Source organism: Drosophila hydei, unplaced genomic scaffold (assembly GCF_003285905.1).
Source record: "Drosophila hydei strain 15085-1641.00,03,60 unplaced genomic scaffold, DhydRS2 tig00000060-arrow-pilon, whole genome shotgun sequence".
NCBI classification, from domain to species: domain Eukaryota; kingdom Metazoa; phylum Arthropoda; class Insecta; order Diptera; family Drosophilidae; genus Drosophila; species Drosophila hydei.
This window is the reverse complement of record NW_022045656.1, coordinates 5,044,247-5,070,279: the sequence shown is the minus strand read 5'-3', so window position 1 is coordinate 5,070,279 and position 26,033 is coordinate 5,044,247. Positions and strand designations below refer to the sequence as shown.

The window sequence follows — 26,033 nt, the reverse complement described above, 5'->3', positions numbered from 1 at the left end:
CATTATCGCTCATCGCAGTCCAGCAGCAGCTCTATATAGATGTTGACAAGAGAGCCCAGTACAAAGTCTTAGGCCTCGAGAGTTATGACATTTCACTCAAACGACGTGAGATGCTCTAGCTCATGCTCTGTAGCGCGATAACACGCTTGAAAAAGTAAAGAGCTGAAGCAGGTTCATTGCCTGGCGAACCAAACGCAGTCTGGAAGCAGCTGCTGAAAGCAATTGATGGACAAACAAACGAGCAGCAAGTTTATAATAAAATCAAATTTCAAAACAATAAATACATAGCAGCTGAAAGTGATGCGAATTATTTGAAGGTGGGCGTGAAGCATCGATTATTCAGGTGTGTTCAAAGTTCAATGTGATGAAAGTTTCAAATATATAGAAAGACAAGCTGTGATGAATCTTATTGACACGCTGGGTCTTATAAAGATACTATTTGCACATGGTAGACTGAGCTGCAAGCGCAGTAATAATTAAGTTCACATAATCTAAGCTTTGCCAAATGTGACAGTGAGATTAAGTGAAGCCAAATAGATAAATGTGATTGGCGTGCTTGACATTTGTAATATTGGATTACCTTTACCTTTTGATGCAATTCAAGTGATGTCAAAATAAGAGCCAGCTAAAAGACAGCTGCGAGTTTGTATATAGTGACCTTTTGACAGAAATTTCTGTAAATGCAATCATTTACGAATATTGAATTAAAGCCTTTATTTTACTTAGTATAATTATAATATAATTGTTTCATATACTGTGAAGGTGGCTGACCAAGTTCATTTGCCGAGAGGAAAGATGGCATAAATGCTGCGCGCTTGCAGAAAATTTGTGGACACACAGACAAAAGCAAAGGACATAAATTATAAGGAGCGAACACAGCAGAATATTAAATATATACGATTGCCTTTGTGTGTGAGTGCAGTCAGAGTAAATGAGCGCGACACCTCAAAAGAGAAGATAAGCTAAAGAGAGCTTATTAGAAGAGTGTTTCTCAGCAATGCATAAAGGTTCATATGTTGCTAATCAGAGGAACAGGCTGAGGTACTTGATTCATGTCCGTTTTTCTGTCAGTCCGTCCATATGAAAAAGTCAAGTAAACTACAGAAACTAGGCTAAGCAACTTTTAAGTACACATTCTCGCATGCTTTATCAATTATTGAAGTTGCAGCTACAGGTAGGTGGGTCATCAGGCACGCCTGGCTAGAGAGCAAGGAAAGGTAATTGAAATTCAACTAAAAGATGTTTGATAGATTCATGATATAATAGCCAACAGATCGAATGGAATTTCAATTACACAATACTCATGTATGTGAGCTGCTCAGTTATTTGCTTATGCTAATCCCACGTCATGTTGACAGCTCTTAAGTGAGCCAATCGAAAGGCAAGAATCTGAAGTAGTTTTGCTGTGCCCGCTTTGGGCATCTTAGTGGGTGCCAATGTGACACATTTATGCGACAATTGGCGGATTTATCATGTGTATATATACGTTTGTGTGTGTGTGTGTGTGTTACATTGATTGGCTATCCAATTTGCATATAATTTATTTTCAATTGTTGTGACATTTTGCGCCACTGTGGCTGCTGCTGTTGCTGCTGCTATTGTTGGGGTCTGGACAGGTTGGCATAGTCGTGGGAATGTGCCGCACGGTTTCGCGTCTCAAGTTGCGAGTTGCAAGTTGCAAGTTGCAAGTCGCAGGCTGCGAGTGTTGATTGTTGCTTGTCGCTAGCGACAAATCTCGGGCCTGACTCACTCTCAGTTGTGGCGAACTTTCACTCGATTGTGGCCTGGGCATAGTCGATAATTAAGCCATCTTGTGGCACGTTTATCTAGTCGCAGACAATGACTGCATCTAGCGGATATCTGTGGCAAATAGCTGCGGCCCGGGCGCACCTTCAATTAATGCTGCAACCAGCGTCGGGTTATCTGCCTCTCTGCCGCTCACACTCTCTCTCTCCCGCTGTCACTGATTGGAGTAGAGGTAAAAGTGTGGCATTGTTGCCTTTTGGCCTTATTTCAGCTGCACTACTAAATGCCAATTTAGCCTGAATGCTGGGCCACGGCACTCAGGTGCTAATGCCTGTCGCAAAGTTTGGCCAAGTTTGTCACGCCAAACGACTGCCAGCCATGAACCGGTTCGAAATTGGCGCATGAAATCGATCCGACGATCTCTTTGGGCCCAGGCCCCATGCTCAGCCAAATGCCAGGCGAACGAGTGCTTTTCGAGCGGTCAACTATACACTTGAAAAGTAATCAAATATGTTACTAATACTCCGTACACGGTCCCCACACACAATGAATAACATTTTCTAGGTTTTACACAATTCCTATATTTTCAGATTTTTTTAATTTTTCGACTTTTAAATTGTTGTTTTCAATAGAAGACAAGTGAAATATCTAATAATAATGGCGGATACCAAGCCATCATCAGACCAAAAGAAGAAGAAGGAGCCAGTGCCTGTGGAGAAGACAGGAGACCCCATCGTCTCGGCGATCGGTGACTTTAAGATATATCAGTTCTGGTACTGCATGCTGATATTCCTTTGCAAGTTCGGCACCGGCTGGCACACCCTGGCCCACATCTTTCTGGCCGCGCCGACGCCCCTCAGCTGCACCACCGCGAACGTTACAGATCCATGCAGCGATCAGTGCACTTCAACCGAATTCGATACGAGCGTCTTCCAGACCACAATTGTCACCGAGTGGGATCTTACCTGTAAGAAGAGCAGTTTGTCCAGTCTCTCACAGTCGATTGTTATGGTTGGCATCATGTTTGGCAGTATGGTATTCGGCATGATATCGGATCGGTAAGATAGATGTGTGCATATATATTACATTGCTGATTAATTATTGATTGCTGATCCAATTATTATGTGATCTAATTTAGCTGCGGCCGAAGACCTGCGTTTCTGGGCTGCTGTTTCATGCAGTTAATCACAGGCCTCGTTGTCTGCTTCTCTCCCAGCTTCTGGTTCTATTGCCTTTCTCGCTTCCTGGTGGCCTTTGCCACTGGCGGCACAATGACAACAAGGTAAGCAAGGTCGATTTGTAAATTATTTGGTTTGCAATCTTGTTTGCTTGTCTTGCTTAGTTTCGTGCTCATCATGGAAATAATTGGACCGAAGAAGCGCGAGCTGGTTGCCATTTTGTACCAAATACCGTTTAACATTGGCCACGCCTCGCTTGCCGTGTTCGCCTACTTTATCCGCACTTGGCGCTGGTTCCAGTTCAGTGTAACCATCTTTTCCGTCGTGTTCGTGGTGTATATATGCCTCGTGCCCGAATCGCCGCGCTGGCTGTTCACCACGGGGCGTTTGGACGAATCCATCAAGATATTGGAGATGATCGCAAGACGGAACAATGTGCCAACAGAGACGATCAGGGGCGAAATCGAAGCCGCCTATAAGGTAGTGTCAGCCGCGGCGCCAGTGAAGAAGGGCACGATAATCGATCTATTTCGCTATCCCTATTTGCGGTTGAAAACACTTTGCATGGCCAACATTTGGTTGGTGGTATGCATGGTCTACTATGGCACCGCCCAGTACATATCCAAGCTGGGCGGCAACATCTTTTTAAACAATCTAATTGCAGCGTCCCTGGGTATTCCCGGCACCCTCCTCTGCGTGGTGATGACCAAGTATTTGGGACGCAGGATCACAATGATGATAACCAACGGGATAAGTGCGGTAGGGCTGTTGTCGTTGGTGTTTCTAACTCATGCCGATATGCGAATTCAAGTGGTGTGCGCGACATTGGGGCTGTTTGGCGCGTCCATCACATTCCCCAATGCGTATCTGTGGGGCGGCGAGGTGTTTCCAACTGTGGTCCGGGCAAATGGGCTGGGACTTTGCTCAATGGTCGGTCGCGGGGGCAGCCTCGTGGCTCCACTGATCTGTGACCTGGCTCATGTCCGCGCTTGGATAACACCGTTAATATTTGGGGTCTTTTCAGTTTCGGGTTTGTTGGTCAGCTTTTGCCTGCCAGAGACGCGAGGAACTCAATTGCCAGCAACATTCGAAGATAGTGAAAAAAGACCAAAGAAGGCATAAGACGAAGTCAAAATGGATTGCAAAAAAGTTATGCAGAAGTTGAGCTATGCACAGATCCAGCTAGCGTCTACGCACAGGCTCATGCCTATTTGTTTAATGTACGTAAAGACAGCGTACTCCTAAATTTTCCTGAATTCCGATTTATTAATAAAAGCTTAGTTATTCTTTATAATTGTCCTCATTACAATTGGTTTACTTACCTTAAGTTAGCTGAGTCTGAAGAAGCCCACTAATATTTATTGATTTATTGGTCTTTTCATAATTCTGAATTGGTTGAGTATTCCTATATCGATCAATTACGCAAGCTTATAACTATAAATCGATAAATGTTTATCGACAAATAGCATTATTTCATCGGTAATTTCGACACCTAACCAATAATCGAGTCAAGCCTCGAGGCAATGAGCTAAGCTCTAAGTATTTTTAAATAAGATTTCAATATAACATTTTAATCGATAACTCGCACAAGTTTATCGATCGATTGCCTTGTACAAGCGTAAACAATAATCGCTTTGATCAACTCAAATGCTTGGCATTTAGTGCTAATCCAGCTAATGCAGCGAGCAATTAGTTCCAGCGGTGCTCAGCGTGCGAGGCGAGGGCTTGCCGCCAGCTAAATGACCTTCGCGCACAACCAGAAAATAACATATAAACTGCTGAAAAGTCCACTCAAGGTTAATGTCATTGTCAACTTTGGCACGCCTCATTTATATGCAACACTTGGTACTCCATGCCCCCTGTCTGACAGGGATGTCAGAAGTCGGGAGTCGCGCGAGTCTGGAATCAGGAGTCGAAAGTCTGGAGGCGGGAGTCAGGAGTCAGAAGTCAGTGGTCAGTCGCCGTCGGCACTTCGCTACATGGCTGTGGTGCGATGCTCAATCGCCACTCAAGCCAAGCTGGCTGAGCATCAGCAGTTTGAGATGCCGTCTCACAGTCGGCTTGTCTCGACAGTCAATCAGTTGGGGGCAGCCGCCGGCCGCCAGCCACTGGCCGCCGACTGCCGCGACTTGGAGGCCAAGTTTTTAACGTCATCGGCACTGGCAGCTTGTCATGTCAGCCGTACGAAAACTGTCAGAAATCGAGCTGAAGTTGGCGTTCAACTTGCTGCCTCGCTGCACATCACCAGGCCCACTTCACGACCAAGTTCAAGACCAACTCCAACTCCAACTCGAAGTCGGCGTCGCATTTTTAATCAGCCGCGGCGCGTCTTAGTGATAATTACCAGACATATTTGTTGCTCGCTCCTGTTCCTGTGCCTGCTGTTCCTGCAATTCCGGCTGTATAATTAATTACAAGTGCGAAGCTGCTTTGTCTGGCCAATTATTCATTGCATCTTCTCTAGCTCCTGATCGTGCTTCACTCAGCCTACACGCGCAACGAAAAGCAATTTTTGTTGCACTTTTGGCATTCCGCGTGGAACTATATAATATAATATAAATGCGTGTGAACCATTCCAGAAATAAGTTGTTTAATCTCCAATTATTATCTTTTATATTGGATGATAACAATCTGAGTTTCAGCTTGTGAGTGACTACAGCTCGGCCATTCTTTAGCTGATTTCCTAGTGGTAACCATTCATCTGTGATAATAACAGTAAATTGTCAATTAATGGAACTCCAACTGAAGAAAGGAACAGAAGTAAGTTTGTAATCGAACAGAAACACTAATGATATAGAACTTTTTTTTTATCAGAGCTGGGTTGGCGACACGAATAATTATACAATATTAAAAGCAAAAAATTTTTCAAAAATTTAAATAAAATATTATATAGTAATGCCCGACTTGTCGTCTGGTCTATATTTGTAGGACTGTAACAGCTCTGGCTCTACAAATAAAAAATAATGATATCGATTTGAATCTGTGTTTTAAGTCTCTAGCTAAACAACCTGTTCTTAAAAACAATTTCAAGTCTCCAAATTCAGTTGGAGATGATCACGTTTATTCCACAAAACAAATATACTCTGTTCATGCATCATGAACGAGCATAATTAATATGGCAAATGCATGAAATTGTGATGTGCTCAGCCGCAGAGCACAAAATGGCATTAAAACAATTGGAATGGAATTTGTAGGTGAATTTAAATGAAATGTTGTCTGTATTGTTTTATTGTCTGCCTGTTCACATGGCGAGCAGCAAGTCCTGGCAAGGCGATGTTAAAAAACCTGACACTTGGCTAAAGCCGAAAAGGCCAGCGCAAAAGCAGTTTGCCATTTTGCCAACATATGGCAAATTTGCCTGCTGACTGCATGTCAACAGCTACAACAGCAACAGGAACAACAACAACAGCAGCAGCAGCAAAACCCATTTAAGTTCAAAGCGCGACAACCGCCAGAGCCAGGAGTTGCAGTTGCAGTTGGAGCTGGAGCTGGAGCTGGAGCTGTAGCTGGAGCTTGGCATGCCAGCTGAGCCGATCATTATCTGAGTCGCATATCTATTTGCGATTACGAGAAGCAGGCAGTCAGGCAGTCAAGCAGTCAGGGCAGTCAGACAGTGAGGCAGGCAGGTCGGGGGTCTGTCAGTCGTGGGAGTCTGTCGGCATGGTGGCAATTGCAACGTGGGCGCTGCAAACAGACAAATGTCAAAATGACGCGCTTTGTTGTTTATCATATTTACCGCAAGGCAGCAAGGCAACGAGGCAACGGGGCAACAGCAACAAGCCAACATCAACATCAACACGGCCCAAATGCAATTAGTATTCAAATGCAGACACGCCAAAGACGAGCACAAAGCCAAAGCGAGTCATCATCAACAAAAGTCTTTTGCTTTTTTCATTTTTTGCCGCCCGGGGAGCCAGCTAGGCAGCGCAGGGCACGCTAAAAAATGCGTCTAGTCTCCTTTCTCTATACATTATTTGTTTTTTTTTTTTTGTTCAGAATTCGTCGTAATTTAGCGCACGCATTTTGCATTTTAAATGCTGGCCACATTCTGTTTAATTCCAGCAAATTCGTTTGACTAATTGCGAGCAGGTGACCGAGCAGGGGATTCTGTGTAACTGCACACCTTTAGCGGCCGCAATTAAATGAATGAAGCTAGCAGCCGATTTAATGCATGATTTTGTCTCCTCATCATCTACGTGACTTCGACTTATCAGCTGCGCGCTGAGCCACGCTAGAGGGTATGTGCCCGCGGCATTTTCGCTCAGATGATTCAATATGGGCACTCACCGCATATTAAGCAGCCCAACGCATCGACTCCGATATGGTCTTTGTCCAGTTTCGCTTTTCCATTGCCATAAAGAAAGTCAGCGCAGTGCGCGTTCGGGGCGCCATTAAACGCACCTCACATCGCTCTCCTTCTCTGTGCGTCTGTCTCTTTCGCTCTTTGCACGGCTGTAAATTTAACAACCGAGTTATGACAACTGCCAGCAATTAAAATTGACAATTGATACGACAGACAACAGCAAAAGACACAAAAACACAATCGTGTCTGGTGCGGGAGTAATAAACGATGCTTTTTATGACTGATAGGCGATCATAGGAGCGCGGGTACACACGGCTGCTCTTATTTTGATAATATATTATCACAATATGTATTAATTACTAGTATTATTACTACTATAAGAAAGTGTCAGCTGAATAATCAGTCAGTTTCTCTCATTCTTGAACTTTATATATAAATATAAATTTATATAAGTTTATTGTTAAGAAAAAGTAAAAAAAATAATCTAAGTTTCCTGAATGAAATTAATATATATATTTATATATATTTTTTGTAGATATGTATATTCGTTCTTTTATAAATATATTTCATATTTATTATATATATATATATATATATATATATATATATATTATTATATTATATTATATATTAAGAAAATATGTCATTAGAAAATATCTATGTTTTTGACGGTTTTACTGATATTAAAAATCATCTTTTCAAAGAAATAGTAGCGCTGGGTAGAAGATACATTTTTAGTAGACATTTCAGACACCATTTAACTTTCTTTTATTCGCTAGAGTTTCTGGTATTCAGCATATAATGAACTTGCTGCAAAGGTTACACATATAGAAATTTATAATAGGAAATGTGTCCATCTCTTTCTCGGTAACTGCAGCTATCTCTTTCAGGGCCAAATTCATCAGCATTGTTTTTGTTTTGTGTGCCAGAATTTCTTTTTATTGTGAGATAGTTGGAAATGCGCTGGAACTAATTGCTGCCAAGAGCTGGAATAACCATATGAGGCGGGGAGAGGCCATCTGCGAAATGGCTTGTCCATTTGCGTTGGGGCAAATATGACAATTGGCGGCATTATTAAAAATGCTACGTGCGCTAAATCTGCCGACATCAGCCAGAACGACAATAGCAACTGCGAAAGGGAGCCAAACACCCAAAACAGGTGAAGCTGGGCAGCAAAGGTGGCTTTGAATGGGGCAAGGGTAGATAGGTTGCCATGACACTTGCTGATAGCGCACTCAATTTGCATTTCTGGGCAAGAGAGCGAGAGAGGACGGCAGAGAAAGAAGGAGAGAGAGATGGGCAAAAATGTAAAAATCAACGGGTGCCAACAATTACTTTTTATAACTTTCTAGCTGGCACTTCAATCTCAGCCAGAAATTAGTTTGCCTCGCGCTGATTTCAGCTGAACCCCATTTAGTGAGCGGCGCTGTGAAATAAAGTGACAGGGTCTGACAGGGCTGGGTAGTTTTTCAGGTGGCTGGCAAACATTAACATAATATTATGAAGGGATTTTAATTAAAAAATCTCAAAGCATTTGTTCGGGGCATATACTCAACGAAGTCCTTTCATATCGGACGTGTGTGCACTGACAACAATAAATAGTTCGTTGTAAATAGTTGACCAATAATATATAGTGTATTTCCAATATATCATTTTAGTTATATTTAAAGCACACTCTCTATGCTGCCCGTATTTTGAAAGCTTAAAACATATAGAAGAAAACACAAATGTTAAATATTCAATATTTATAATAAATAATTAAATAATTTTAATTTTAATTTTAATATCTGTTTATAAAACAGCTAAAACATATTAATTTATTAATAATTATAAAAAAATAAAACTTTTTAAATAATTTCATTTTTATTTTTAAATTAAATAATTTATATATATTTTATTATATTAATATTAAATATTAAAATAATTATGTGAAATTTATTTTTTCCATAAAAAATAAAGAATCATTTTTTATATGATTTTTTTTTATAAAAAAACATGTATTTGATAAATTAATTTCTCGTATTTTCTTATTCTTTTAGTTAAACATCTCTATCACTGTTGAAATTGCGTCAAGTCTTTTCTCCATGTGTGCATCGGGTCCATCTTGTGTCGTAGGGCATTTAAGGCTGCCATCCGGCGCAGACAATTAAAAACCCTCTGCAGAGTTTTGCCATTTGCCGTTTTATAAGCACAGATTACAGCTTTACGTAACGCACACGGAGGACACAATCACGGGATAGAGCTCACTGCTCCAGACGAGCCACACACACACAGGCAGAGAGAGAACGTCCGATAAGCAACCACAGACAGGAATACGGGTTGGGTTACAGATTGTGTTACGGCGTGTGTCTTTCTATCCGCTGCGTGCGTGTGTCTATGTGTAGGTATGTGTGCGTGTGTGAGTGAGTGTGTTGTGATTTTATGTTGGTCATAGTCATCGTCAGGCGCCGTTCATGCTCCGCAATCGTCGCTGTCTGCTTGTCTACTTTAATGACATTGCATTGCACTTATTTCTTTTTGACTTTTTTATACCCATATTGTACTTGAATGTCTTATAGCGATACTCAGAGAGAGCGACAGAGAGAGAGAGAGAAAGAGAGGTAGATAAAGAGTGAAAGAGACGGCGCTGTAAAACCTGATGATAGCTTAATTTTAGAGTTTTTAAATCGTTTCTTTTTTTCTTCTGCATTATTCCATACGTTCTGCCCCTTCCAACAATGTGATTTGGGCACAAAATCAGTTGCGAATTTGCATGGCTGAGCACACAAAATGAAGTCATTTAGTTGCATAGATAGAGAGCCAGGCAACAACTGCTAAATATGCACTGCACGAACAGCAGGCGATCAAGAGCGACGGTTGTGTCATCAGATTTTTGGCTTGTGAAGCATATTTGCCAAGCAAAATATGCGTCAACTTCACGAAATGATGTTAAAGCTAAAAGTTTTCAAAGGTTATGCAAATATCTTGTTAGAAATATATAATTAGATATGCCATCAGCGGATTTCACAGAGAAGAATCATATATAAATGATATTTAAATATATTTCGATATTAAAAATAATGGAAGACTGATTTGAGACTTAAATGTGAGCAAAAGGAATTGAAATTCTTCAAGCATTAAGGGCTCTAGGTATGGCTAATGATTGCTTTTAATTTTAGATTTTAGGTATATTCCTCAGGCAAATCTTAAGTCATGAACAAGGTGTTGACGTACACATTTTGAAGAATGAACTGAGTAATTTACGTCTATTTTCAATATACAAAACTAGTAAAGAGACCTAAGAGAAATGCTTGTGATCTATGATCCAAAATCATCTGTTCCTTCGAACCGCTCTAATTATCTCCCACAAACAAACAAAACAAAAATACTTAGGGATTTGATAAGGTTGTTGACTTTATTTAAAATCATTATCTATGACTATCGTGGAGTGGCAAATAAATCAAATTGTCAGCTCAACCTCGAGATCTTTCAAAGAGAAGATCAGGAATTTTAGTTTGTTTTTTAAAAATAATTTCCACACGACCAAATCCTTTTAAATATTTAACTCGCTTGTTAGATTATCCTGACTACTAAACTTCATAGCTATCATAAATTCCTAAACCATTTTATACTTCAAATCATATTTCCAAATACTTTCCATAAGAAATACCAAATGCCTCAATCTCACTTTTTCAATAAACCAAAAACACAAAATTAATAAAAATGCAAATTGAAGTAGAGAAATTTTGAAGAGCATCTAGAGGCTGTGTCCCAGTGAGTGCTGTTCGCAATACAAATGAAATGTAACGTGTCCATAATGTGGCATAGTCTTTGCTACAATCGTATAATTTAATACTTCATCAACTTTAAGGAACCATTTAATATGTTAATGAGGCGTAAGGGAAGCCCGTTGCCGAATTGCGAAACCCTTTCGTCCGACACATCAACAGGATGATAAAACACAAGCAGCGGCAAAAAAGTTGAAGGAAATGCTGAAATTGAAACCGTTTATGGAAATTGGAAAATTACGCGCGAGACAATCGGACAAGCGCATAATAAATTCGAGAATTTCCATATATGTGGCGGATGTATAAAAAAATATGGCCGAGCCACATCGTAAAAGAAAAATCTGAGCAAATTGTCCGGCATTATAAGCGGGCCCGGGTCCAGGTCCGGGTGCAACAGCGGCAACAAACCGGAAACGGAAATATTTCGCAATTGGCGCAAGACAACGCGACGGGCAGAAGCGTCGTCAGCGGCAGGGGGGGGGGGGGGGGGGGCGTGGCTGTTAAAGCGTTTACAAGCTCCGACGACGACGACGACAATGAAATATCAGCAAGATTATCTGATGTCTGAGAGGGCGGGCATTTACTTTGCATAATAAGCCGGATTATGAAACCGTGGCTCGAACGACTTTGACAATTGATTGCGCAGGACATGAAAGTGGGAAGGAGGAGAGGGCAAATAACCCATGAGCTGACAGCATTTCGCATCACACAGCATCAGTCATCAAGTGGCGGAGTAGTAAATAAAAGCGCGACAAATTTCGATTTTCAGCAAGCCATCAAGCCAGTCGTATAGCATAGTAGGAATTTATCATATTTGTCTGACGTCTGGATCTAATGCGTTTTATGTTAGAAATCACTTAGGGGTTTCTGCTGCTTTGGTGCTTCTTGGTCAGCGGAAGTGGCCATAAAATGGCCATGCCGCCATTTTTATGCCCATAAATTCGGCTGTGAAATTGAAACTTAAAATGCGTAAAGTATACGCCACGTTGCCCCACTGCCAAGCTAACGCCCTCGGGCGACTGCCGGCAGTTTCAATTTTTATGCACATTTTATATGCCTACTGTAAATTGTTGTCCAGCCACGCCCCCCGCAGCTCCTTTCGCCCATCCACGGAAAGAAGTTCAAAGGCCAGAGGCGCGCACAAATGTTGCGGCATTTTCTTTTGGCCACTTTTGTCTATGTGGACTCTGTCGAAATTCCATGTTCGCAATCGTCATAAATCTTATGGCCACATCTTGAATTTATGTGCCCCTCTTTCCAACCACTCGGCCAACCACCCCACCCACTCCGCGCATACTGCGGCTGTGCTTTGTGGCTTAGATTACTTAGTTCGCGCCACTTCTGTGGAGGCAGCTGTCGGCTTATGTTATTGATTTTTGCTGGCTGCCGCTTATTGAATTTGTTTTGTTTTGGCTGGCCAAAAAGTTTTTTAATCAAAAATAGTTGGCTTTAAGCGCATGCTGGCCAAATGACAACAATTTAAGATTGTAACGTTATAATTTGCAGCCCGAGACAAGGCAATAGCAACAGAAGACAAAGGCAGAAACCAAAAGCATTTTTGCAGCTAAAATATTTACAGCACAGCCAAAGGGCTGCCATCTCACTTCTTCACTCTCACTCAGTCTCTCTATCTCTCTCTCTCTCTCTCTCTGTCTTACAAAGGACTCAACCCTTAACTGAGGGCAGTTTCCATTACTTGGCCAAGTCTGACCGAGCTAAGACAATCAAAGGTGAGCTTACAACGTGTCGGCTGCTGCTTGGCATTTCTTTTATTTTCCACTTGGCTGGCACACAGAATCACGTGGTCAACCCCTGCACACCTGCACACAGGTAACTACTGAACAGCTGCATCCTTTGGATAGCCATAGCCAGAGCTAGAGCCAAAGCCAAAGCCGTTGCCGCCGCCATGAAAATTGGCGTCTGCCAAACATAAATAAAAAAGGTAGACAAATCCGGAATAAATAACAGCGTTGTCTAGGCGCCCCTCCATTTCTCACCCTCACCCTCACCCTCACCCCTACCTCTCGCCACATAACAGCACTTGTCTGTGAAGTGCAGGCGTCGCCGCGTCTCGACTTGGCTGCGGGGCTGCTGCGTCAGCGTTATGGCAACTCCCAGAGGACGGCTGCCACGCCCACACTTCAATTGTTCGCTCACTGTTGCACGTTGCGTATACGCTCAGTTGCACCATCTATTTGCCATGGCAATGCGATTGCGTCTTTTGTTTGAGACTTTTAATAAAATATAACCATTTAATTGATGCGGGCGTCGCTGGCGCAGCCCTTAAAGCATCAATTTGTCATTAAAGTAAATAAAACGAAATATGATTAAATAGATAATGGATTCACTTGAAATACGTTTGACTTTTTTCAAATTGTGAACTACAATAAATATACTGCGTATGACGAGATGAATGCAATTCTAAATAAACACCTATAAGAATTACTTCTGACTAAAATTTCGTCCAAATGGCTTTCAGATGTGTGCATTTGCCAAAGCGCAAGTTTATTGTATATAAAATTTGTTTCTTGGGAATTTGGGAGAAAAAGGGGTACATTTCCATAATAAATATATATGTATTTGCATCTGGAACTACAAGATCTGTGTATTTATTTCAAGAGAGAGCATAGCGAATTTAGTTTTTCTACTCATGTGTCATGCAAGTTATGCTTAGAAAGGAAGTCGAATTCTAGTTTTTATTTATGATAAGAAAGTTGGCTGAGTTGTCTGAAGAATGATTAACTAATACTACGTATGATATACAGGAATATAGATGTAGCTTTTCAGATGAATTCATTGCTAAGTCGAATCTGCTAGTCTTTCTGACCAAGATTATGTATACTTTTTGACATCTGTCACGCCTCCTACGCCTGTAACATACAGCTTCACAAAACCAATATGCCCTGGTTACTCATTGTCATCTTTAAATTTGAATTTCCGTATAAAAGCCACATTGCATTAAATATATATTTTAAATTTTTATATACTTGTATCACTGAGCTGTTATCACTATATGCGCTAAGCTGTTCATTCGGAGCAAATCCTATGTGTATATATATGCTAAATACGCTTTTGTTATATATATATATATATATATATATATATATATATATAATAAAAGCGTATTTAGCATATACGAAGCGCCCGCAGCCTGCAGCCGTTGCAGATAAGGCAGCCCACAGTAAAGCCTTCCTAAGCGCATACTTCATACATAACTTTTCACAATGTTAAATATTCTAATTATTCCATATATTTATAGTACATTATTTTTGCTTTTCACCTAAATAAATTAGAAATTGCTGAAATTGAGCAAAAGTTATTTAAAGTAAATTTTTGCTCTACATTAATTAATAATATGCGGCTGGCTTACGTAGCATATACTGTATATAAATTGATTAAGTACATATAAGCTTACAAATTTCACAAGCAATTCAAGTGGCTTTTATTGTTGCGCCAAATCCGCGAGAGGAACAAGCTGCTCGAACAGATCGAATGAAATGCGGAGTCTAATTTGTGTTTCCGTGACATTTGTGCTGCTATTTATGGGAAGCTCTGGGCAATCGAGAGTAAAGCTAACAAACGATCTTAACGGCACAGCCTCAACAAAGTGCCAAGACATGCAAAGTAAATTCAAACAATATCAGGACGTGTGTAAGACCATAAATGAAAATCGAAAGCTGCAGATAAATATATACGAGGCACTTACCCGAAATTTGCAGTTGAATAACTCGCATTCACAGAATACAATTATTGAGCATTCAAAGACAATTCTAAGCAAAAGCGACTTGATACATAAGTGCGAGCTGGAGTCAAGCAATAAAGAACTGAAATTATGCAGCCTTGAGAAAACTCTGAATAGCACGCAGATCCAATTGAGCCACAGCAACGAAGCCATTGTGAATATCACCAGCCTAAATAGACTATTGAAAAGTGAATTGAGTGACCAGAAAACTAAAGTCGAAGAGCAAATCTTAGCAATAGACGAGTTAACCAAGTTATTAAACACTGAACAGATTAAAGTTCGGAAACTAAATCAAGTGAATGGGATCCAGCAAGCCGAACTCACCGACAGCCGGATTCGAATAGGCGCACTGCAGGCCACCGCAATACAATCCACGGCAACCATCGAGGCCCTAAATCAACAGATTATTGAACTGAAATCGCAGCTCGATTCAAGAAATGAGAATATTAAGAATTTGAATGCTATTGTCGAGGGCTATTCGAGCTGCTGCAAGGCATCCAGTTGCGTTTCATTTGGCGCCTCCAACAATGTGCACGTGGTTAAGGTGGACGGTGTGGACGAGCCCTTCGAAGTGCTTTGCAATAGCCAACTGGCGGGCAATGGCTGGACAGTCATACAGCGCCGGATCAACGGAGAGCTCGACTTCTATCGCAACTGGAATGACTACAAGAAGGGATTCGGCAGTCCGTCGGGCGAGTTTTTCATTGGGTTAGAACGACTATATCACATGACTAAGGACACGCCCCACCAGCTGTATATCTGGCTGGAGGACTTTAACAACATCTCAAAATATGCCAGCTTTGATGACTTCAAGGTGGCCTCCGAGCAGCAAGCGTACGCGCTGCTATCCCTGGGCAAGCACAAGGGAACCACCAGGAATGCTATGCGTGTGAACACAGGTCAAAAGTTCACCACGTACGATCGTGATAACGATGCAGATGAGATCAATAACTGTGCCGAACGCCTACATGGCGCCTGGTGGTACGACCATTGCGGCTTTAGGTATGCTAACACAATTGTTTAGAAATAATCGATAAGCATATAGCTCATATAATCATATATTAAGTGCATATATATGTCTCTGTATATAATATATTTATTTCGAATCGTTTCAGCAACTTAAATGGCGTTTATAAGCACGCTGATTTGGACGTTGATCCTGTCAATCAAGGCATCTTTTGGGTGGACGAGCGATTTCATGATGCGGACTATTCGCTGAAATCAGTTCTCATGATGATAAGGCCCAAGGACTAAACAAGTTAAACCCATTTAAATTATAAATGTGATTTGATTATGGTGACCTTAGTGGACTCAGAGCGTGAGATAAAATATTTTTCTGTAAATATGTGTCAAATAAATAATTATATTAATGAAATATTACTGAAAATTGTGTGCTTATAATTATAAATTTTTATTATTCTATAAAAACATTTTAAATATTTACAAAATGTTTTTCTATATATTATTTATTTATTCTCATAAATTTATTCTCATAAATTTTTATAAAATTTTTTTTCTGTTGAGTTCAGCCATTTTGCTCAGTGTATTTAGCTGATAGCGCCACATAAAGTGTTGTTTTAGTGTTTTTAGAACTCTCTTAGGCTGCGCTCTCACTTAGCTGCCAAATACTGAAAATTCTATGCGATTTCTATAACAATATAAGCTTGGAGTTTTAGTATGTGACGCATAAGCAAAATGAGCACATATGATTCAATATTTAAATACTATATTTGGCTGTGTGTTGTGGTGGTGAGCGCGGAGAAGAGTGAAGTCAAAGTGAAAATAGATCAACTAGAAAAGTTGATACTGCAAAACAATGAACAACTGCTGCAGCTGGAAGCCAGCTGGAATGCGGTTAGAAGTGCAAGCATAGATCAAACGGAGGCGCCTTGTGACACTTACATCAAAGAGCAGCGGAGCCAGCTCAGTGCTTGCCAGGCGCAGGCAAAGGCAACGGCAGAGAAACTTAAGGAAAACGAAGATAGCTGCGAAATACTGCTGTATAATTTGACGAGCTGCAGAGTTAGTTTGGCCGACAGGGAAGATCAGGCTCAAGTCTCGGAGTTACATTTGCAGCTCAAAGCGAAAGATGATGAAATTCTAAAGCTACGCAGGCAGAGCAATGATAACTTGCTGAAGCTGCGCGCAGAACAGCTCAAGTTGAGGGCTTACGACTCAGAGCTGGAGGAGTTCTTGCCGCAGAACTGCTTGCCCTTTGGCAGTGCCACGGGCATCTACAGGATCAAGCTGCCTGGTATGGATACCTTCTATGTGCCGTGCGATGCGCGCTTCGCTGGCTCCGGCTGGCTGGTCATTCAGCGGCGCATGGATGGCAGCGTGGATTTCTATCGCAATTGGACCGAGTATCGAACTGGGTTTGGCTCGCTCAACGGCGAGTTTTTCATTGGCTTGGAGAAGCTGCATCGGCTGACCGCCCAGCAGCCCTTCGAGCTCTTCGTGTACCTGGAGGACTTTGAGGGCGAGGTGCGCTATGCCCACTATGATAATTTCAGCGTTGGCAGCGAACAGAGTTTCTACCAGCTGAACTCCCTGGGCAGATACGAGGGCACCGCTGGCAACTCGATGGCCCTGAATGTCCTGCAAAAGTTTTCGACGGCGGACAAAGACAACGATAGCTGGCAGGAGGGCAACTGTGCTCGCAGATACAACAGCGCCTGGTGGTATGCATCCTGCTCAGCTTTCTGGTAAGTGTGTCCACCTCTCTCTTTCTGTCTATTACAAAATAATTAACTTGCGTTTTTTATATTTAGCAATCCGAATGGCAAGTACTTTAAGAAAAGGCAGCTTAGCTCCACTACACGCGGCAAAGGCATCATCTGGCAGCAATGGCATGGCTTCGAAGAAACACTCAAATTCGTACAGCTCATGATAAGGCCCATATCAGCATCAGTATGAAATGCTACAAATGCATAAGCATACATATTTATACAGAAATAAGAAGCATTTTTATAAATAAGCAGGCGGCAATAAAAGTCAAATAACTATTTCCTGATTACACATTTAATTACTAGATATGACGGCATATTTATGCTTACATATTTTTTTAGATTTTCAATAGTTGAAAGAAATATATTCATATCAATGAAATGGGCTTTATTGGAGAGGAAATTTGTAGAGATTAATATTAAGATGTGAGTTGGGGCCAATTTTCGTGATCATCATTATTATATATTATTTTTAAGGACATATGGACCGGACTCATTGGTCCAGACCATAAAGCCCATCAGGATTTATTGATGGCTTTGATGGTGTTGCGACTAAGGCTTATAGATCATTCTTAACTCTAAGTACATTAATTCGTCTTATTTACGCACACATGCAACAAAATAGCTTCATTATGAATCAGTCTAAGTCTTTTAACAACAATATGGCAAACTCAAAAAGAAAACAATTATCAGCTAAAATATTAGAGATAAGAATTTATGACGACCGACAAACTAAAAAATTAAATTTCAATAGAAACTGTTATTTAAAAGTGAAAAATGAAAACTTCTCAATTGAGCTAATAATTATAGATATTCGAGATAAATAATCATAGATATACAGAAATTTCGCGTTGGGTATTTATTGTGACTAATTGTAATGAAAATACGAAAAAACTAATAAGTTAAGTATTTTGCTAGTGGGACTCTACAAATATAATCATGTAAATATATGAAAGGGGCAAATAGTACGGGAATCTAACTATAGAGATTATAGCAAGCATTACGTTTTCAATTTCAATTAACAAATATGAAGCAGCTGTCAGGGGTTAAGTTAACTAATTTATGCAGAGACGGCGCAAAGATTCACACCATTTAATGCCGGCGACACAGTGGAGAGGAGCAGCAGGTGATGCTTGCCCAAATGGCTGCCATAAATTAAGGGGCAACAAAGTCAGCCAAGACCAAAACGATGTTCGGTTCACAGAGTCCTGCAAATTAATGAACAGCGCAGCAAATCGAAATAAATAGCAAGAGCTGGACAACGAACTCTGAAAGTAGGGAGAACAGAGGAGAGGATGCTGGGTCAGATGATTGTCTCATATTTGCATATTCATGTGTCAAAGCGAAGACGCCAGCTGTGGTCGCAGCACTGATTGCTTGGCAAATGTATCTGTATCTGCATTTCTCTGCATGTATCTGTATCTTGAGCACTTACAACGGCAATTACTTCCGCCTAACTGGTCAACAAAATTGCTGCTGCTGTTGTTGCTTTACTTTAATTAGTTGTTTTAGTTTGTCTAGCTAAGTGAGTGTCTGGTAAATAGAAAAATAGTAGTCGCAGAAGAATCTGAACTCTGAGTGTACTCTAATGGAACTAAACTTTGAGAAAATGCGTTTTGCCTGTTAATGGACGGTACGCAGCAGCTCATTAGATATTCCCTTTTCCATGCTAATATGCAAGCACTCAATGTGCAAATAGTTTGAGAGCTACTACAACTACAACATGACTATAATCTTGCCTGCGCTCTCTCGCTCTTGGTCTCCGGCTCAAAGCCTAACGGCATTTGTAGTGCCTGCCATGGCCAGGATGAGAGGCATTTGCTGCCTTGGCCACTTATCGTCAGCACAGAGGAAAAGGGGACTTGCTGGAGCCTTGGCTTTTGCGGTCTACAGATACTTTCTGCATACCTCTGGCCTTTTGAATTGCCTTGAGGCTGAGCTGAGTTTAGCTGCAAGATTGTGAGTCACTGATTAGAAGAAGATAGCTCTTTGAGACCTCGAAAGATATGCATGCAAATTATGTTAAGAGAAAGCAATTGACTAACCTTATATAACACTCAAAGTAACATACGAGTAATATAAAGTGAAATCAGTAATAATCGATTTATGTGTAGAGAAATGATTAATAGAAGTCGCGTTTACAATTATTGCAAGGCTTGGTTAAGCCGTATTTTATGAGCAGTCTATTTCAAAGTCAGAATCAGCGTGTCTATCTGTATGTACGAGTGTGTTAATCTCACGGCTTAAAAAAGCTGTAGATGTTAATCTTGCTATAGCTAGATGCATATGTAGATTATTTTTGAACACTAAGAAAAAGTGATGCAGAGACTCTTCTAACATATGCACAAATATTAAGTATGACATGAAGCTAAATATATTATATTTATATATATTTATATACATACTACTTATATCTCCTATATATATATTATATATACTTCTCCAGCCCGCTCGAGCCAATATTTCCATACTTAAGCTTCCATTTTGTTCTTCAAGAGCCCACGTCACGTCTTAGGCAAGCTTAATATATTAACAATTTTATCATTTGAACCAATTATGCGCGTAGTGGGGAACACGTTCTTTGTGGAAAAAAAAACCAACAAAGTTTAGGAAATAAAAGTAAAAACTATAACAAGTGCAACAAATATTGTCACATGCATAAAAACGAGCTCACAACTTAATGCATGAACATGTGAACAGCCGTCGCCATATGCGTAGTGTGCGTGTGCGTGTGTGTGTGTGTGTGGGCATGGTGAATTGCCAACGTTATATATATGAAAGTTTTCAATGATACTTGGCTAAAATACCAAAGGCAAAACTTTTATTAATAAAGTTTCTTTCTTTCTTACTTGTGCTAAAAGCCGAGCGCCTCCGCCTCTGTCTTCATCTCCATCTGTGACTGCCTTAAGGCTTCCTTCCTTTCAGCTTCGACAGCTACTGCGATGCTTTAATTACAGCTGGAATAAAGAAAAGCCAGTCGAGCACGATCGACTGCGTAATACTCAGTTTTCAAATCCAAGAGGGCAGCATTAATAAATAATGGGGGTATCTGTGGAGGAGCAGATTCGAGAGAAAAGATTTTTGGAATTCACAACAGCTCTGAAATTCATAGATTTTTTCAGCAATTTATTTAGAATTAATAAATAAAAATATTAATTAAATAGAATATAATAAATATAATATTTATCTGTCTTCGATTCGATTTTGTCATATATGTTCACAATTTCTATTTAACATACATTAAATTAAGAAACACAAATAGTTTGCTGGATAATCACATTTTAATAACAATTTGATTAGTTAAGCAATGTTTTATTGTGCAACTACAAAATATGTCGAAATATTTTAGTCGTCTTCATTGTCTTTATCTGCAGCTTCATCTCCATCTTCATCTGTGTCCTCATCAGTTTCAGCTGTATCATCTGGTTCATTTTCCAGTACTTTCAAGAGTCTCATATTTTTTTCTACCAATTCGTTGTAAATATTCTTCGTTTCATCATATGGTTCGTCCAGGGATTCTTCAGTGCTGGTTTCCTCCAAATTTTTGTTTTCTTGCGGGAGTTGGACCGCTTGCAGACTTACGCTTTTTTGAAAGATATCGTATGTTTTACTTAAGAGCTGCTCGATATATGCTGATTTTTCATTGGTAAGTGCAAGTCTCTCGCTCTCGCATTGTCTGCGACGAGCCACTGAAGCTGCCACACTCTCGTTATTTCGTTGTAGAATGCTCAACATGTCTACATTTTGTAGTGACAACTCATTCAAATCGTTCTGGCATTTCACTAACTCATTAACGATTTGTCTGGATTTTTGCTCATATTTATCTTCACTCTCTTTGGGAATTGATGTTTCTATTCTATGGAACGGTGTACTTTGTGCTTTGGATACTTGATTATAACAGATTCTTATATCTGATAGTGATTCCCCCTCAGTTCCTCTAACAGTTATTTGGTTCTTATTAAGAGCTCTGGTCAATTCATCGATCAACTTGTCTCTCGATGTGGCTTTCTTCTGGAGATATCTTAGCTTTGCCTTCTCTCTTATTCCCACTTTAAATAGACACGGGCGACACTCGTTTGATATATCATTTGAGAAGTAATCGGAAATCTGCGAAATATTTAATTAAATTATTTGTCTATATTTAATTAAATTATATTGAGAAGTCGAGTCAAATCAACTTACCTTATCGAATATTACTGGGGGTTTAAAGGCTAAAGCCACTGTTGACACAGCTATAAAAATCATAAATACTTTTAGACTTATCATTTTACTCCTGCAACGAATGCATAGACGATATATAACTTAAGTTTATTCAGATCTCGCAGCAGAATCTTCTGGTATTTTTGCTCTCAGCCTCTTTATATAGCTATCCAATCAAGCAACAAGAAATGACGCGTGACTGTTTCTAATAAGGTTTTGCAGCTTATCCAATTTCAATAAATTTAAGAGAAAAGTATATAAGGTTTTCTCACTTCATGTATTAAATCTTAATCTGAAAATAAATATATGTATTGAGGGAGTATTCAAGTATTAAAGTACGGATATTATTTATTATTATTTTCCCATTATCTTCAATGACATACAAAATCAACACAGAATTTTCTCTACATATTCTCTATATTTCTCTAACATTGTCTAACTTTTCACTAACATTTCTCAAAAAATAGTCTGATTTCGTACATAATAATTGGTTATGGATTCATTATATAAGTCATGTATTTAAGTGAAAACTGATTATAGCTTATGCATAACCGATTTGCCGTGAGAAATCGTGATATATTTATACAAAACACGTTTTTATATAGCATACATGTTCTATATATATAGAAAATTGGGGAAATTGCAAGCAAAATAGCAGCAGAAATAAAATAAAGGAAAAATGGTGTCAATCAGTTAAAATACAATATTTTCTTGTATATTCTGTTTATGGATATATTATTAAAATATAATTGTTTTTATCAAATTTATTATTATTATTATTATATTTTATTATTTGTATTGGTTTTTTCAGTTCCTATAAATTTCCACTTTATATTTTTTGTTTCAATTAACTAAGATATATTATATATAGAAATGTATATACATTTCTTATTAATTTTTTTTTTTTGAAAAAAAAAAATATATTTTTAGCATTATCTTGCAAAAATTAATATTTTTTATGAAATATAAATACTTGATATATAATAAATTTCCATATAAATGTTTTAAAATTTACTTTTATTTTAAATAAAAAGAATAGGAATCTCTTGAAGCATATATAGTTTTTTCATAGACTTAATGAAACTTAACCCACTTAATTTGATGTCGACTTTTCTAAGCACAGCCATAAAAATTAAACTAATAGAACGTCGAAGCCCAGAAGTCGCTGTTGGTTCTGGACTCTTAGGATGCTTGCATAATTTAATAATTTCACATTTTCAGACACTTTTCTCTGATTAAAGTGTTTCAATGTTTTTTACATTAAATCCAAATATAATATGAAATTGAATTATTTTTTAATTAAAATGCAATAATGAGATTATCACAATAGTTGTGTACGCAAGCTAAAGGCCAATCAAACACACACACAACCACATACACTGATACGCATTGCGAACAACAATTACGAGCTGCAACATGTCCGGATTTTGTTGAAGTGCGCAATTCTTGCCTTTGGCGGCAATATTCAAATTGAAGCCGAGATGTTGAGCATGAAGTGAAGGGAGCCCGGAAATAGTTTTCCCCCTCTTTTTGTGGAATTTTACTTCAATTTCTTATTATTTTCTTCTCCTTTTTCTGGGCTATGTTTGCTATGTTTTGGATTTTGTCGTATTTGCGTCTGGCGATAGAAAGCGGAGACCCGCTGTCTGGCAGCGGGGCAACTTTTGCCAAAAATACTTTTAATTAAAATTTCAAATTATTTTCGCCTTTTGCGAAAGATGAGGACAAGTACAGTTAGCAGTTAGCCAAGTGCAATGGCGCACAAGATGGCGGACCGGAAGTGCTGCGAAATGCGAATTGCGAATTGCGAACTGCAAAGCGCTGAAATATTCAAAGCGCATTTTCAATTTAAAAGTTTTTGCGCCCAGGCATATTTATTTATTTTATTTCTCAATTTTTGTTTTGCGCTCATCATTGAGCCGGCGAATGGGTGGGGGCTGAGGGGCGTGGCTGCTTTGACCGAAACTTTGCTGCTGTTGTAGGCAATGTCATTGAAGTGGGCCACGGGCGGGCGAATAATTTACAAGTGCCAGCAACAACAGCAACAACAACAACCACAGCAACAACAGCGCTAGCAACTTTAATGCAATTTCGCTCTAGCAGATTTCATTTGTGTGACAAATGGGGGGCGTGGCCATGCAAATCGCAAATATAAAAAGAACTCATTAAAAGTTTATGCCACAAAGTTTGGCATAGTCCTATCCTCCTTCCCTCCCATGCTACACCCAAAACTGCACTTCACAAATCGCTGCGGCCCCGCCCGCCCCTTCGTTCCTCGATCTCATCAATGCAACTTGTTTTGCTTGCCTGCCTTGTGTCCGAACCGCCTCCGAATCGCATTTGTTTACATGTCCGCATCCGCAGGGCGTTTGCTTAGAGGGCAGAGCTGGGCTGTTGCAGGGCGAGCGTGGGGCCTTCAGCACCGGCCTTTTGTTTTTTTGCGAATGTTGGGGAATAGTTTTAAAAGCGAGCCGGCGTTAGTTTATGATACAACTATCAATTGCAAACTTTCAACAATTTATAACATTTTCGTTATGTTTGAGATGCGCTCAAAGTGCTTCAAAACAATTGCAAATAGACGAATGCATTCAATATCGTTGTGTAAATAAACTCCAGCTACATATTCTATTTATATTTGAAATTATTTTTATTGAAATTATTTTACGTTCCGTAAATGCGAAATACAATTTTTGAATAAAAATAATTGAGTAAAACTGAATATTCATTCAATATATTTTGTAATCTAAAAGCTCTTCAAAGCACAGAAATGAGAACCTTGATTGCTGCAATTCATTGAGTAAAACTGAATATTCATTCAATATATTTTGTAATCTAAAAGCTCTTCAAAGCACAGAAATGAGAACCTTGATTGCTGCAATTCATTTATTTATTTCCATAAAAACATTAATATATTTTTTTATTATACTCTATCTTTTTTTACAGAAACATTGACTGGTGCAACTGATTTATCTATTTCCATAAAAACATAAATATATATATTTTTTGTATTATAATCTTCTTTACAGGTAAGTTCCCTGGTAACTTTTAGGCAACTTATCTCGGCAATATTTTATTAAGAGAATTTAAAAGGGCTATCACAGAATTAAAAGCTAGTGGAGTGCAAGGAGATATTGGATGTAACTACAGGGAAGTTTAAAAGTGATCTTTTATATATTTTATTTAAAAATCGGGTGAGGTAGATTGGTGTGTTCTGAGCGTTTTTGTCTGACAGACTTTTCGGCTGCAGTACGTAGACAGTGAGCTAAATTGCCTGGAAAATGGTGACAAAATAATCTCTCAACATATTTTTTGGCCACTTCCTTTTCCTATAATTATTGCTCCCTTATGTTCTCACTGAAATTCCCTAGTTCTCTTGGATAAAACAAGCCTTAGAATCTCATAGAATAAAACTAAACATTTTAGGGAAAACCAATTGTAATACAGAAAATTTCAATATGTAATTCATATGTGACTTCATGCAGCATGAGCAGATACAGAACTCTGCCACATAAAGTCAGCATCTGAATGCATGTGATCCATGATCAGACATGACTGGTTCAATTTCCAGTAACTGTAATTCAGCATCTATTGAAATTTGCAAGATATCTCAATTAACTTAAAATTTAAAGGGCTAGGCTAGTCTGAAGAACGATTCATATTCAATATTCAGATAATTAGTAGTTTAATTTATCTGTGATATTAACCTATTAGGCCACAAGCGGATTAAGCTTTGAGAGGTTTAAGACTCTTAATAACTTCTGGCATTTTCTTAAATATTTTGGTTTTTTGCAAGACTTCTTCTTCGATAAAATTCCAGGGTGGCATTAGACAATTGAATCAAAACCTTGCACATTAAGTCATTCACAATTATTGTCGCCAGAGTTGGGGGCACGTGCCCCACTTGCAATACTGACTCCACTGGCGACACGTTCACGTCAGGTTCAAAAAGTCAATTCGAATTAAACAACGCATTTGATTGCCATAAAACGAGGCGTGTGCAACCGCCCACAGTTCTAGTCGAGCTCAGCAACTGCTGCCGGCCAGCTGCTGTAGTAAAACGTGTCGCCCACTTCTTGGCCACACCCCACAGCAAATAAATAATATAAAATTGAAATAATTGTGCACAGAACAGAATAGAGCACAAAAAAATAAAAGCTGAGAGCAGAAAATTAGTCAAGAGGGCCTTGAAGTGCAAGAGCAAAAAAATGAAAAAAAAAAAGCTAAAAATAAAGGCTAGAAACATGAAACCGGGCGGCTTTTCAATTAGCTGTCTGATGCTTGTCCAGCAATTAGGTGTGTTCCACGGGGGCTAAAACGATTTTAATCGCCTGTGTTCTAACATAGATTTCGTTTTTTCCGCTCTGGTCACAT

General features: G+C 39.4%; 4 protein-coding genes across 5 annotated transcripts; 3 read left to right on the top strand and 1 right to left on the bottom strand.

Moving 5' to 3' along the window:
- Positions 1-217: 217 nt before the first annotated feature.
- On the top strand, positions 218-4,202 carry LOC111594327 (organic cation transporter protein). Of its 2 annotated transcripts, none has more exons than XM_023307574.2 (4): positions 218-343; positions 2,379-2,804; positions 2,885-3,028; positions 3,089-4,202. In XM_023307574.2, exons 2-4 carry the CDS (start codon positions 2,404-2,406, stop codon positions 4,044-4,046), a joined length of 1,503 nt encoding a protein of 500 aa, XP_023163342.1. In that variant the 5' UTR covers positions 218-343; positions 2,379-2,403; the 3' UTR covers positions 4,047-4,202. The 2 variants fall into 2 exon arrangements, with proteins under 2 accessions (XP_023163342.1, XP_023163350.1); XM_023307582.2 differs by lacking the exon at positions 218-343 and having other exon boundaries at positions 2,272-2,804; positions 3,089-3,509; positions 3,589-3,701.
- A 10,244-nt stretch (positions 4,203-14,446) lies between these two features.
- LOC111593705 (angiopoietin-related protein 7-like) lies at positions 14,447-16,049 on the top strand. Its single transcript, XM_023306662.2, has 2 exons — positions 14,447-15,738; positions 15,852-16,049. The coding sequence occupies exons 1-2, from the start codon at positions 14,492-14,494 to the stop codon at positions 15,988-15,990; spliced, it is 1,386 nt and encodes a 461-aa protein (XP_023162430.2). The 5' UTR covers positions 14,447-14,491; the 3' UTR covers positions 15,991-16,049.
- Positions 16,050-16,431: 382 nt separating this feature from the next.
- On the top strand, positions 16,432-17,712 carry LOC111594836 (fibrinogen-like protein 1). The gene is made up of 2 exons (XM_030226139.1): positions 16,432-17,441; positions 17,508-17,712. Exons 1-2 carry the CDS (start codon positions 16,432-16,434, stop codon positions 17,650-17,652), a joined length of 1,155 nt encoding a protein of 384 aa, XP_030081999.1. The 3' UTR covers positions 17,653-17,712.
- A 2,953-nt stretch (positions 17,713-20,665) lies between these two features.
- LOC111594040 (glutamic acid-rich protein-like) lies at positions 20,666-21,796 on the bottom strand. Its single transcript, XM_023307158.2, has 2 exons — positions 21,645-21,796; positions 20,666-21,569 (listed from the first exon to the last, which is right to left on the bottom strand). Exons 1-2 carry the CDS (start codon positions 21,726-21,728, stop codon positions 20,808-20,810), a joined length of 846 nt encoding a protein of 281 aa, XP_023162926.2. The 5' UTR covers positions 21,729-21,796; the 3' UTR covers positions 20,666-20,807.
- Between the last annotated feature and the right edge of the window lie 4,237 nt (positions 21,797-26,033).

Coding starts and splice junctions, on each gene's coding strand:
- LOC111594327 (XM_023307574.2), top strand. CDS start 2,404: ATGGCGGATACCAAGCCATCATCAGACCAAAAGAAGAAGAAGGAGCCA. Junction 2,805..2,884: donor TTCGGCATGATATCGGATCG/GTAAGATAGATG, acceptor GATCTAATTTAG/CTGCGGCCGAAGACCTGCGT. Junction 3,029..3,088: donor GGCGGCACAATGACAACAAG/GTAAGCAAGGTC, acceptor TGTCTTGCTTAG/TTTCGTGCTCATCATGGAAA.
- LOC111593705 (XM_023306662.2), top strand. CDS start 14,492: ATGCGGAGTCTAATTTGTGTTTCCGTGACATTTGTGCTGCTATTTATG. Junction 15,739..15,851: donor TACGACCATTGCGGCTTTAG/GTATGCTAACAC, acceptor GAATCGTTTCAG/CAACTTAAATGGCGTTTATA.
- LOC111594836 (XM_030226139.1), top strand. CDS start 16,432: ATGAGCACATATGATTCAATATTTAAATACTATATTTGGCTGTGTGTT. Junction 17,442..17,507: donor GCATCCTGCTCAGCTTTCTG/GTAAGTGTGTCC, acceptor TTTTATATTTAG/CAATCCGAATGGCAAGTACT.
- LOC111594040 (XM_023307158.2), bottom strand. CDS start 21,728: ATGATAAGTCTAAAAGTATTTATGATTTTTATAGCTGTGTCAACAGTG. Junction 21,570..21,644: donor CCCCAGTAATATTCGATAAG/GTAAGTTGATTT, acceptor AATATTTCGCAG/ATTTCCGATTACTTCTCAAA.